At 41.3% G+C, this 13,973-nt stretch overlaps 1 protein-coding gene across 1 annotated transcript in view; it reads left to right on the plus strand.

The window, feature by feature from the left end:
* The window catches only part of LOC126622205 (uncharacterized), a 90,741-nt gene extending 83,764 nt beyond the window's left edge, over window positions 1-6,977 (plus strand). Inside the window, exon 2 of the mRNA XM_050290880.1 lies at window positions 6,302-6,977. Within this exon, the coding sequence (XP_050146837.1) occupies window positions 6,316-6,717 (402 nt within the window). The 5' untranslated portion in view covers window positions 6,302-6,315 and the 3' untranslated portion in view covers window positions 6,718-6,977. The remainder of the gene's footprint in view (window positions 1-6,301) is intronic.
* Window positions 6,978-13,973: the final 6,996 nt, after the last annotated feature.

The raw sequence follows: 13,973 nt of genomic DNA on the forward strand, positions 1-13,973 counted from the left end.
GATAAAGAGATCGCGTGCAAGGGCTCGAAGAGAACTAGTGTGAAAGAGAATCATGATCGACAAAAGATACACATCCTTCTTTGAGGACCTATGGTGGTACGTTGCGACGGCGTAACTTGGCATATGAAATGCACACCCAAATGCGTTAAATACGAAAAATTGTCAGGTTCGTACCCAGTAACTAACTGTACAGTCATATAGGTTGGGTGGCAATGGGCCTTAAGGCGGACCAACATAACTGCGTACAATGATTACATAGCCCTAAGCAGAAACCGAAAACTTGGTACGTTTTCCAAAATTCGGGCGATCATTTAAATTGTGCTTTATGATCGCTAGGCGAGGCTATTTGGGGTGAACATGGGAATTCGATGTTCAATTATAAACCCAAAATACATGCAATACTTTATCAAAAACCGTCGATATAAACTCTCCGACATTATCCATTCTCCCGGACCTTAAGGGATAAGTAGGGTGGTGAACCCTTAATCGGCTATGAGGTTTAGCAGCAATGTGTGTGGAAAAACATGTGACCAGTTTGTCGATTCATCAACCAAAACCATAAGTATTTATATGGTCTACATTTTGGTTGGATTAGTCCACATATATTCCCTTGAATCCACTGTGAAAAAGGAGTCGCTTTGTATCTTTGCTAGGGATGACTAAGAAATCAAATTTCCTCAAATGAACGGGTTTTGGCAAAGTGTGGTTGTAGGCACAAGATCCTTACTTCGGGTAAGTAGATGCGTTGTAGCATCATTGTTCGACCTAAGTGTCCCAAAAGGTCGTACCAAAGCAAGTAAACTGCTCAATCACTAGGCTCCAGGCCGACCACATGTGGTGTATTCCTGGTTGGGAGACAACCCATTGGCCCTAAATCAAAGCTTCAAGCTCATTTTTGGAGGTGGTGAAAAGATATTTCACTTTATTTTCTTCAGTGGTTTCATTTATGATCATTGTCATCTCGAATATCCTTAAAAACTCAACATTAGGGAGAATTTAAGGTCCCTTAAATGGTGATGTAGTACCATTCATACAATAAGGAGCGTGCCAATGCTCTTAATCAGGTTGGATAGACCTGAAGTCGTTGTTAAAGATGTGATTTAGGTGTAAAGTTAGTGTGCGTTGTACGCATTCATCCAGACAACTAACTTTCCCACATTCCTACATAATCACGTGTTTAATTGAATCGGTCACATGTATTAAGAAACATGATTCAATTAACTCATATTCGAGGACAATATCAATAAGATTATCAATAAGTAAAACATACACAAACTTGAATCCAGGAACATGGAAAAATGTTCACAAAGTAAATGGTTTACTAAGGGGATTTGGCCAACAAGGCCATCCATGTCAAAATTTTGCTTTTCCAACGATGTTTGGTGGAGCAAAATTAGTCTCACATATTGACTTCTAGAATGGTACTCCTCAACAACATTGGTAGGGGCACGAATAGGTGCATAACCAATGATCTATTCCATCGAGATGGAAATAGGTTATGCAGGGTTAAGGTTTGAGAATATTATCCCTTATTCTTGAAGTTTTAGGTCTTAGGTATCAAGGATCATGCTTGGAGCATGATGCCACACCTTGGCTGGCCCTGATTATACCATATGTTGTATAAACAAACTCGAAATTGGATTGTGAGAGAATATGTTATTCGATGTATCCTTGCCAAAGTAGTGCATCACCATTCGGTAGGCTTTGACCGAACTAGGTCGAGCTATTCGGTATGCTCAAACTGAACTGGGTCCATACCTTTCTCTCATATTTGTGGTAGTAATTAGATCTGAGAATTTGGTAAACTTCCGCTATCTACACTGCTGCTTCAGGGGTAAGTTAGAAACAAGGAAGAACGAGAAAAATATTCTCCAGTCAAAAGTTGATCGGATTTATAAACTTCATAATTGTACTCATTCATGGACATAATCATGGTGTGCTTCAGGCAATGTCTTTCATGATTAGACAATCCGTAGGAGTGAGCCAAAGAGCCATGGAATCTTCAATCGAGGGGTATTTCCATTTGTAATGCTTTGAGCATAAGTCTTCGAATGAAGATCATGGTGGAGGCTTATTCAGCTCTTCCATGCCATTGTTGGCTTCAATGGTGTCTCAGCTTCTTGATAGTCAAATGGAGATTCACGTCTTGTACCCCATATAAAGTGGTTTCTATTAGAAACATCCAAATTAGGAAAATCAAACTTGTGACGGTTCGCCAATCCACTAAATTGGAGTGAACAATATTGTGATTGGTGATATGGGAATGAATCATCCATAAGCATCAAAGTTAGAACATTCGAGTTCTAAGACATGGTTTTCATGAAAAACGTCGGGTTTTCATGGGTGTATTGTTTTATGAAATCTTTGAGTTTCGAAGGCACTAAATTTGAAACTACAGGTTCAACTTAGTTTATGCACATTTAGTTCATAAAAGAAAGGTTCCTGTAAGAACACATAATGCAATATGCTAATTTAAGTGTAGTGGATTTGAGGTTCTTCGGGAACTCAAGTGTGAATGCTTTGGGACTACGAAAGTAAGTCAACGGTTTAAAGTATAAAAATAAATTATTGAATCGTTAATGTCCAAAAGTGATATTCAGGTTAATAATTTTGGATTCATTATCAGATTAATGGACTGCAGGTCATTTTTAATTCATTCAATAGATCGGGACCATTCGGGGTCGATCGTAGAAGAAAAATAATATTAACATATGGGTTCAAATTATTTAGAATGCTAAAATAATAGCATTTGGGTCGAAAAATATTGCCCCAAAAATAATTGGGCTTGGGTTGGGTGCCTTGAGTAAAAGGCAGGGCCCAAAAAGGGCCTCGTGAGTGAGCTGTAGGTCACAGCCGAGAGACAGGAAGCCTAGCAGCTAATGCTGCTAGCTTTGGGCCAAGGATAGGCACGAGAGCAAGGCCAAAGGTTTGCGGGTTGCAAAGGAAACCCCAGTTGTAGCTGGGTTTCAAGTTTTGGGCTGCAGAAACTAAGCCACCTTTATAGGCTGGCTTATAGAGACGCGGGCCGTGGCAGAGGCTAAGCTCAGCAGCCAAGGCTGATGGCGTGGGCCGAGACTTGAGGACCAACTCAATATGTGCTGGTGTGGGTCAGGGCTACAGCCTCATGGTAAAAAACCAATCCAGGCACACAACTTGGTTTTCCACAAAGGTAGCGAAGCCCAAAAGCTTTAGCGCAGGTCCAAGACGTCAAACGACGTTATCTTAATGGGGGTCTCCACACAGCTGGGCTTCAGGCCAGCACAGAGGTCCTTATGGTGGTGCTACGACAGTGGTGCCGCAAAATCCCAAGTTCCTATCTTTATTTTTCGAAATTGTTAGGGTTCTACAAACCCTAATATGATTCTAATTTATTTTGATTCTTTGACTCATGTTGATGCACAAAATCATTAAGGACTTTGGTACAACAGAAAATGTTAAGTTTGTGACTTTCGCTAGATTGCTTCGGTCACTAGTATGGATAAGTATGTAAATGGATAGAGACAGGGAAGCAAACACAAGATGTACATCGTTCACCCAGATTGGCTACGTCCACGGAGTAGAAGAATTCTCATTAATTGTGAAGGGTTTACACAAGTTCATAGGTTCAAGCTCTCCTTTAGTGAGTACTAGTGAATGATTTAGTACAAATGACATTAGGAAATATTGTGGGAGAATGATCTCCTTTTATAGAAGAGTTTCTAGCTTTGTTCTGACATTGACACATGTCGTGTTGTGATTGGCTTCTAATGTTGACACGTGTCGCATTGTGATTGGCCTCCTGGTTGGAGGGAAACTCTTCTGGGTCCTTGACGGTATAACGTTGACCGGTGCTTAGTAGTTTCGAGATTGGTCAAGTATGGTACAACCAGTGCTTCCCTACATTCTCGAGTGAGGGAAGCTCCTCGGTTGGGGACTTGCAAGATCCAAGCCGTTGAGTAATCACGAAACTTCTAAGTACCGAAGTGTGGTATCGTCTTCACTTGCCTTATCTGTCTCATAGGTAGATGTGGCATCTTCTCTGGAAGTACTATTCCTCCATCTAGGGGTGGTATCTTTAATTAGTGGAGATGCACAAGGTAATGTATCAATTTCACTTGAAGCTTACTTGTAGTTTCAGGCTTGGTCAAGCGCGATACAAACCATGTAGTAGGAGTCTCCCAAGTCGCCGAGCTAGGAGATCTGCCGAAAGAGGTGACAAACAAGGTAAGCAATCAGAGCTCCAAGAAATGAGTCCCAGATCAGAAGTTTGATTTCGAGTTCCGGCTGATTGTTCTCATTCTCCCTATCTTGCAGGTAGCATGAAGGATAAAAAGAAGAAAAAGGAGAAGAGATGATATGAGATACTTTTGCTTTTGAAGAATTAACTTTCCACAGACTTATTCTTGAACTGGGCTGGAGGGTTTTCTGGTTTCCTCCAGAGTATAAGGCCGACTTAAGAATTTAAGGGTAAAAAAAAGTCCATCAAATCTAGAGTACGTTCGACCCTGATGATATGAGATACTTTTGTTGTTGACAAAGTAGTGGATGTATCAGCACGTGTTCTGTTACGCTTGTCTCCACATGCTTCCTTGTATCATTCTCACTTGCCTTATCTGTTCCTCATGCAGATGTGGTATCTTCTCTGGAAGCATAAGATGTTGAAGATGAGTACTCGAGAGCAATGACAGGTAAGTAATCAGGTAAGGGGTTCCAGGCAGTCAGTTCCTGACTGGAAGCTTGATTCCAAGTGCTGACTAATTGCTCTCTTTCTTCTTGTCTTGCAGGTAAGAACAAGGGCAAAGGAAAAGACAGGGAAAAAGCATGATAAAGGATACTCTTGCTTTTGACCCTGATGATATGAGATACTATTGCTCTGGTGTGGCAGGTTTGCATATGTATTATTGGGGGGGGGGAAGAAACTGAGTATTTTGAGAGGCTTTGTTGGGAGTGCCCTCTCAGATATGAGAAATGGTTGAGCATTTTTGCAGGTCTGCCTATTCGTGAAGGATGGAGGTCGACATATATAGGAGTCTCCCTAACAACAAGTAGTAATGCTATTCATTTACCCCTGTTGGTCATAGCAATGTAGTGGGAGCTGCAAGCTTCACGTGTTTTAACTTTGTCAGAGCACTTGATGTTGCGTGTGAAGATTGCAAAAAAGCTTTATTCAAGGAAATCTAGCTCTCGAAGTTCAGAGAGCTGTGCTCTTCAGTTTTCGAACAAGCAATCCTGTCGAGGATCTGGCTCTCGAGATTCGGAGAATGGAAAGCAATCTTGTTGGGAGTCTGGCTCTGGAGATTCAGAAAGCGGTGTCTCTTCGATTTTTGAAAAAGTAATCCTATTGGGAGTCTGGCTTTCGAGATTTGGAAGGCGGTGCCTATTCGATTTTTGAGCAAGTAATCATGTTGGGAGTGTGGCTCTCGAGATTCGGAGAGTGGTGCCTCTTTGATTTTTGAGCAAGCAATCTTGTTGGAAGTGTTTTCTCGAATGTGAGCAAAGGTTGGACATTTTTTGCCAGTCTGCCTTGCCACGGAGCATGGAGGTTGACACACATAGGGACTTTCCAGTTATCAAGCAGTGGTGCTGTTCATTTACCCTTATGGGTAATAGTATGGTGGCTGGACCTTTAAAATTTATGTGTCTAAACTTTGTCAGAGATCTTTGGCAAAGTTATCTATGGTACCCGAGGAGCTGATGTTGCGTGTGGAAAATGGTGCTTCTTTGAAATCCGAAGAGTGGTGTTGTTCCTTTACCCTTGTGGGTAATAATAGGGTAGCTGGACCTTCAAAATTTATGTGTCCAAACTTTGTCAGAGATCTTTGGCAAAGTTATCTGTGGTACCCGAGGAGCTGATGTTGCGTGTGGAAAATGGTGCCTCTTCAAAATCTGGAGAGTGGTGCCTCTTCAATTTTTGAACCAATGGCCATGTTGCCTTTTCTTTTATAAGGGCACCAATTGTGTGCAAGAAGTACATTAAGAGAGTTATTGCTTGTAGGAATTTTCCCTTTATTTTTGTACTTCAGAGATTTATTGGACCTCATTTCTCCTTCATCATTTTTCAAAATGTCTGGCCCATCTGACCGTCGTTTTGACTTAAACTTTGGTGAAAAGGCAGCTATGTCTCCTCAAGACAACATATGGCGCCCATCCTTCTTATCCCCTACTGGTCCTCTTACCGTTAGAGACTTTGTGATGAAGAATGATATGACCGCTGTGGTGGTGGCCATGAACCTTTTCACTCCCAAAGATAACAGACTACTTTCCAAATGGTCTGATGAGTTGGCTGTTAAGGATTCCCTAGCTTTTAGTGTTCAGTGTGCAGGTTCTGTGTCTAATATGGCCCAACGCCTATTTGCTCGAACCCGCCAAGTTGAATCATTGGCGGCTAAAGTGATAAGTCTCAAACAGGAGATTAGAGGGCTCAAGCATGAGAATAAACAATTGCACAGGCTCGCACATGACTATGCTACAAACATGAAGAGGAAGCTTGACCAGATACAGGAATCTGATGGTCAGATTTTACTTGATCATCAGAGGTTTGTGGGTTTGTTCCAAAGACATTTATTGCCTTCGTTTTCTAGGGCTGTACCGCGTAATGAAGCTCCAAATGATCAACCTCCGATGCCTCCTCCTTCTGGGGTTCTGTCCAGTACTGAGGCTCCGAATGATTACCCTCTGGTGCCTTCTCTTTCTGGGGCTCTACCGATTGCTGAGACTTCTCCTAAGCAACCTTTATGAAGGCTCCCTCTTATTTGTTTATTTTGACTCATGTATATGTACATATTTGTAACTTCTCGAAGATATCAATAAATAAGCTTTGCTTCATTTCAACATATTGTGTTAAATACACCAAAGCCTTCTTCACTAAGTTCTTCGAATTTTTTCTTTTGTTGAAGCTTTGTGAGTGAAGCATGTAGGTTGAAGTAGTGTTCCCTTAATTTCCCGAGTGAGGGAAACTTCTCGGTTGGAGACTTGAAAAATCCAAGTCATTGAATGGTTGTGAGACTTCCGAGTATCAAGGTGCAGTAGCATATGGTAAGAGTCCCCCAAGTCTCCAATCGAGGGAGTTGACAAAGGAGGTGTCTTGCTAGTAGCCAAGCTTCTAAAGTAACAAAACTTCACCATTTTCCTTTCTAAGTGGTGGCCCAAAACTCCTCATTCATATATATTTGTTATGAAAGTTGTTAGGTCCAAAGAAGAGGAGGCCTAGGCAATTTTTTTTTTCTTTTCGATTTTTCGAATTTCTGAATTTTTGAATTTTTGAATTTTCAAATTTTCAAATTTCGGAAAAAAAAAAAAAAAAAATATATATATATATATTAAGCTTTGTAGGTGAAGCTTTGGTGTTGAAGCTTTGTAGGTGAAGCTTTGTTGGGTACTTTGAATTGATTTTGCTTCACACTATCTTGATCAAGAGTGTGTGAAGCTTTTGTAGGTGAGGCTTTGTAGGTGAAGCTTTTGTGGATGAAGCTTTTGTGGATGAAGATTTTGTGGGTCAAGCCTTTGTGGGTGAAGCTTTAGTGGGTGAAGGTTTTGTGGGTCAAGCTTTTGTGGGTCAAGCTTTTGTAGGTGAAGCTTTTGTGGGTCAAGCTTTTGTGGGTCAAGTTTTTGTGTTGAAACTTTTGTAGGTGAAGCTTTGGAGTTGAAGCTTTGTAGGTGAAGCTTTGGAGTTGAAGCTTTTGTTGGGTACCATGAATTGATTTTGCTTCACACTATCTTGATCAAGATAGTGTGAAACTTTTGAGAATTTGTAGTTGTCCTCCATTGATGAAGCTTTTGTTGGTGAAGCTTTTGTGTTGAAGCTTTGGAGTTGAAGCTTTGTAGGTGAAGCTTTTGTGTTGAAGTTTTGTAGGATACCATGAATCGATTTTGCTTCACACTATCTTGATCAAGATAGTGTGAAGGTTTTGAGAATTTGTAGCTATTCTCCATTGATGAAGCTTTTGTTGGTGAAGCTTTTGTGTTGAAGCTTTGTTGGTGAAGCTTTGGAGTTGAAGCTTTGTAGGTGAAGCTTTTGTGTTGAAGCTTTGTAGGGTACCATGAATTTATTTTGCTTCACACTATCTTGATCAAGATAGTGTGAAGCTTTTGAGAATTTGTAGTTGTCCTCCATTGATGAAGCTTTGTTGAATTTCCCAATTTCCTTTTTTTTTTTTGGGAAAATTAGAAATTTGAAAATGTGGGAGAGATAACATATACAAATTTTTCTTCCACGATGTTGAGCAGGAGATTGTGATGCAAGCCACACCTTGTAGTAGTCGAAGGTTTGGATGAACCATATAAATTGAATTTGCTTCGAACAGTCTTGATCAAGAGTGTGTGAAGCTTTCTACGAGTTGTAGTTGCCCTTCATTGATCAAGCTTTTGTTGGCACCATAAATTGGTTTTGCTCCACACTGTCTTAATCAAGAGTGTATGAAACTTTTGAGAATTGTGGTTGCCCTTCATTGATGAAGCTCTTGTTGGCACCATAAATTGATTTTGCTTCACACTGTCTTGATCAAGAGTGTGTGAAGCTTTTGAGAATTGTGGTTGCCCTCCATTGATGAAGCTCTTGTTGGCACCATAAATTGATTTTGCTTCACACTGTCTTGATCAAGAGTGTGTGAAGCTTTATACGAGTTGTAAAGTTTGCATTGTTACAAAAGAGAAATGTCTGAAGCAATTGCAAGAGGGCTGAATAGCTTGATCTTCGTATGCCATGCACTGAAATTGTTGTTGGCTTGCAATAAGACTTTGTTGGTGACTATAACTCTTGTTGGGCATAAGTGCTCCCCTAGTTGAGTTGTAAAACTTGAGGGTTTTTTATTATTTATGAATGCTAGGAGTTCACATGTACAAGTTGTACCACTCGTCTTCTGGTTGGTGGAATGAATGGTGAGTTGCTTTCATCACTTGGTTGGTGGAACGAAGGTGAGTTCCTACATCACCTTTCATCACCTGGTTGGTGGCACGAAGATGAGTTCCTTTTTCACCTGGTTGGTGTCATGAGTAGCAAGTTGCCAAATGATATTAGAGTACGGGTTGTACATTTCATCACCTAGTTGGTAGCATGAATGAGAGTACGGGTTGTACATTTCATCACTTGGTTGGTGGCACGAAGATGAGTTCCTTCTTCACATGGTTGGTGGCATGAGTGGCAAGTTGTCAAATGATATTAGAGTACGGGTTGTACATTTCATCACCTGGTTGGTGGCATGAAGGAGAGTATGGGTTGTTCATTTCATCACCTGGTTGGTGGCACGAAGATGAGTTCCTTCTTCACTTGGTTGGTGGCATGAGTGGCAAGTTGTTAAATGATATTAGAGTACGGGTTGTACATTTCATCACCTGGTTGGTGGCATGAAGGAGAGTACGGATTGTACATTTCATCACCTAGTTGGTGGCACGAAGATGAGTTCCTTCTTCACCTGGTTGGTGGCATGAGTGGCAAGTTGCCAAATGATATTAAAGTACGGGTTGTACATTTCATCACCTGGTTGGTGGCATGAAGGAGAGTACGGGTTGTACATTTCATCACCTGGTTGGTGGCACGAAGATGAGTTCATTCTTCACCTGGTTGGTGGCATGAGTGGCAAGTTGCCAAATGATATTAGAGTACGGGTTGTACATTTCATCACCTGGTTGGTGGCATGAAGATGAGTTCCTTCTTCACCTGGTTGGTGTCATAAGTGGCAAGTTGCCAAATGATATTAAAATACGGGTTGTACATTTCATCACCTGGTTGGTGGCACGAAGATGAGTTCCTTCTTCACCTGGTTGGTGGCATGAGTGACAAGTTGCCAAATGATATTAGAGTACGGGTTGTACATTTCATCACCTGGTTGGTGGCATGAAGGAGAGTACAAATTGTACATTTCATCACCTGGTTGGTGGCACGAAGATGAGTTCCTTCTTCACCTGGTTGGTGGCATGAGTGGCAAGTTGCCAAATGATATTAGAGTATGGGTTGTACATTTCATCACCTGGTTGGTGGCATGAAGGAGAGTACGGATTGTACATTTCATCACCTGGTTGGTGGCATGAGTGGCAAGTTGCCAAATGATATTAGAGTACGGGTTGTACATTTCATCACCTGGTTGGTGGCATGAAGGAGAGTACGGGTTGTACATTTCATCACCTGGTTGGTGGCACGAAGATGAGTTCCTTCTTCACCTAGTTGGTGTTATGAGTGGCAAGTTGCCAAATGATATTAAAATACGGGTTGTACATTTCATCACCTGGTTGGTGGCACAAAGATGAGTTCCTTCTTCACCTGGTTGGTGGCATGAGTGGCAAGTTGCCAAATGATATTAGAGTACGGGTTGTGCATTTCATCACCTAGTTGGTGGAACGAAGATGAGTTCCCTCTTCACCTGGTTGGTGGTATAAATTGTAAGTTGTCGAGGCACATTGTAGCAAGTGTCAAAGACACAAAGTATGTTGAACCCTTTCGAAGCACAGTTGGCTTATGTATGGATGTGTTGGAATGTATGATGTTTATGTATGAATGTGTTGGAATGTATGATGTTTATGTTGATTGATATGAGTGATGCTTATGAATGTTTTGCTATGCATGAAGGGATCCATGCTTGTGATATGTGAACCATGTTGGTTGTAACACTTAGTATCACATACTTTGTGTCAAAGTATGCATGTTGAAGCTCTAAGTTGGAGTATAAGGGTAGGTCAGCGTAGACCAAGTGTTCCAGTGCTAGGAACGCAAAAGACTCAGAAGAAGTTGTCTGAATTCCCTCTTCTTTAAATATTTGCCGAATGGCTTGTGTGACAAAAGAACTCAAGCGGTTGAGAGTCAAAACATTTGTAATGTGTATGCCTTCTTATAATAGCATTTCCTTCAGTGCCTAGTCTTCCACTTTGAAAGAGTGAGGCTTGGCCCCATAGTCATAATAGTCAACGGTACGTTCACCCCTGGTTGTCTTGATACGAACTTTTATCCCTCTTGTTGTAATGGGCTTGCTGAGAGTAAAAATTATTCCTCTTACCAAGAGACAGATACGTTTGGTGACTTAGCGAGTAGCTAAATGAGGTAGGAGATGATGCAATGAGTGTCTGAATGGCCAAGATCTCCTCACTTGGTAGAACTTGACTTCCACTTCCCACTTGTTGATAAGGGTTAACTATATGGGGGTTCCCTTGGTATGTCCTTGCTTCGGCGGATGCGTGGTTGTAAGCATGTGCCATTACCTCAGAATAAGTCTTCCAAGTGTTGGCATTGATCATGTACTTGAAGAAACAATCACGTAGGCCTGCCGTGAAGGCCTTGAGGGCGGTCTTTTCATCTGCCTCAGCGCAGTGAAAATACTCATAGCTGAAGCGACCGGCATACTCTCGTAGTGACTCGTCTGACTTTTGACGAATAGTGTACAAGCCATCTGCAGAATGCAAGCGATCGGTCTGGAAGATGTGTTGAGAAACAAACAGTTTCCTCAGTTCCTCAAATGAGTCTACTGTCTCAGGTGGAAGACGGTAATACCAGTTTAGAGCTCCGCCAGAGAGGATGGAGGGGAAGAGAAGACATCGCTCTTCGTCGATGTGCATCCGATATGCCATGGTGGACTCAAAGAGGTTAAGGTGTTCAATTGGGTCCTCCCTTCCAGTATAGAGTTGTAAACCAAGCTTTTGTTTTGTCTTCGCTTGAAGGGGGTGTCGAGGATCCTTCTTGTGAGAGGGCCAGACCTGGGTTGGTTCCAGTCAGGTATCTCGGCCTGATGTTCGGCCTTCAACTTGTTTACTTCCTCAAGGAGTTGTAGGACAAGGGGGTCCTGAGTGGAGTCATGTATCACTGGAATTTTCTTTCGTAAGTCTCCATCACCTCTTGGAAGTAGGAAAGTTTGAGCAAGGGCGTGTGGTTTTTCCTTGGACTCAGCGTACTGACTTCTAGGGTGAGTCTGTCGGAATACCTCAGAGTCTCCTGTACCTTCATGTTCCTCTGAGAACTGTCGTTCCTTCCCTAGATTGGCAGCTGGCCTGGGTCGTGGGAGGGGATCGAGTCTTTCAGAAATCCTTGGATCATTGATCTTCGAGCATATGTGAAGGGGATTCTCTCGACGTTGCTTTAGGAAGTCTCGGTAGTCACGATAAATGACTTTCGATCCTTCCAACCCTTCTGCAAGAAGGTGTCTTCCTCCACTTCTCTTGCTTCGGGTCGAAGCATCTGGGTTGAGAGAAGTCTCTTGTTGATCAATGTTTTGATGATTAGCTCGCTCCTCATAAGGGATACCCATGTCGAAGGGAGGTGACCCTCCGTGTTGGGGGGCACCCAGATAATGGTTGATGTCCACAGGGGCAACGAGTTCGCGTGTTTGAGTACGCCAAATTTCGTGGAACGTCTCAAAGAGCTTCTCATATTGCTCATGGAGGACCTCATTCTTTATTGCTGTCTTGTTGTTCTGAGCTTCTAGCTCATCGACTTTAGCTTGAAGAGCAACCCTCTTTCCTTCCTTCTTTCGTTGCTTCGCACCAAGTGCAAGATGGGTGTCATTTTATGTGTTGTGGCTTCCTTCGCTCCCCATATTGGAGAGGGATGCCTGGTCAAAAGAGAGTGTATGAATGGTGGAAACCAGCTTGGCAAAGCTGAATAGAGTGGGAATAAGTGTCGTTCCCACATACGGCGCCAAATGTTGATGCACAAAATCAGTGAGGACTTTAGTACAACAGAAAATGTTAAGTTTGTGACCTTAGCTAGATTGCTCCGGTCACTAGTATGGATAAGTATGTAAATGGATAGAGACAGGGAAGCAAACATAAGATGCACGTGGTTCACCCAGATTGGCTACGTCCACGGAGTAGAAGAATTCTCATTAATTGTGAAGGGTTTACATAAGTTCATAGGTTTAAGCTCTCCTTTAGTGAGTACCAGCGAATGATTTAGTACAAATGACACTAGGAAATATTGTGGGAGAACGATCTCCTTTTATAGAAGAGTTTCTAGCTTTGTTATGATATTGACACGTGTCGTGTTGTGATTGGCTTCTAATGTTGACACGTGTCGCATTGTGATTAGCCTCCTGGTTGGAGGGAAACTCTTCTGGGTCCTTGACGGTATAACGTTGACCGGTGCTCAGTAGTTTCGGGATTGATCAAGTATGGTACAAACAACTCACATATTTCACATAGCAAAAATTGCGTAATGCATGAAATAAATATATATATATTGACAAATATATGAACATATACAATATAGATATCGAAAGGAAAATATAAATATAGGGGAGTTCATGCATTATGGGGAATGTTTTCATGCTTCAAGGTCGTTTCAAATATCTTACTTTATTTTAAGCGTACCTGATTGGCAGAAAACTACAAAAGCATTTGAATTTGTAGAAGATCCATCTCGGAAAGCCGGAATTGCATCTCCAATGCATTGTATCACGTTCAACATAGAAAAATTAAATTGAATCAATAGCATGTAGATCAATTCAAAACAATAAATTAATCATAAAAAATGATTAAAAACGTAATACTCATCTGATTGAAGAATAAACTCTCTTTAGTGTAGCGTTAAAAGCGTGTTGATAACGTATTGTAGGCATAATTTACTAAACAATTATGGAGGTCATAAAGAGAGGGGGTGCGACAATAGTAGAGAGAAAGAGAAAGAGAAAGATGTGTAATTGTGAGTGTGTTATTCCACCCCATTGTGTCTTTATTTATAGTAATAGGAAAGGTAAAAACATTTCCCTTTAGAATTACAACATTTAATAGGTAATCTACTCCTAATAGGAATATAAGAGATATTCTAAGATATACTAGGATTTACACAATCACATTCATATTCTAATAGGACTGCAACAAGGGAAGAATAATTGTAGGCAGGTGACCATTTACTACAATGGTGAAAAGGTGTTGAGTTTTTGTATAACGGCGTGAGTTAGAACTTCGTCAGTAGGGTTAATCTAACATTTAATCTAATAAAAATCTACCGTTTGACAAAAAACAAATTGTAGAAAATATTTTCCCATTTAATCCTAATTTGATAAATATAGTGCTAT

The sequence above is a fragment of the Malus sylvestris genome, chromosome 5 (assembly GCF_916048215.2).
Source record: "Malus sylvestris chromosome 5, drMalSylv7.2, whole genome shotgun sequence".
Classification (NCBI taxonomy): Eukaryota; Viridiplantae; Streptophyta; class Magnoliopsida; order Rosales; family Rosaceae; genus Malus; species Malus sylvestris.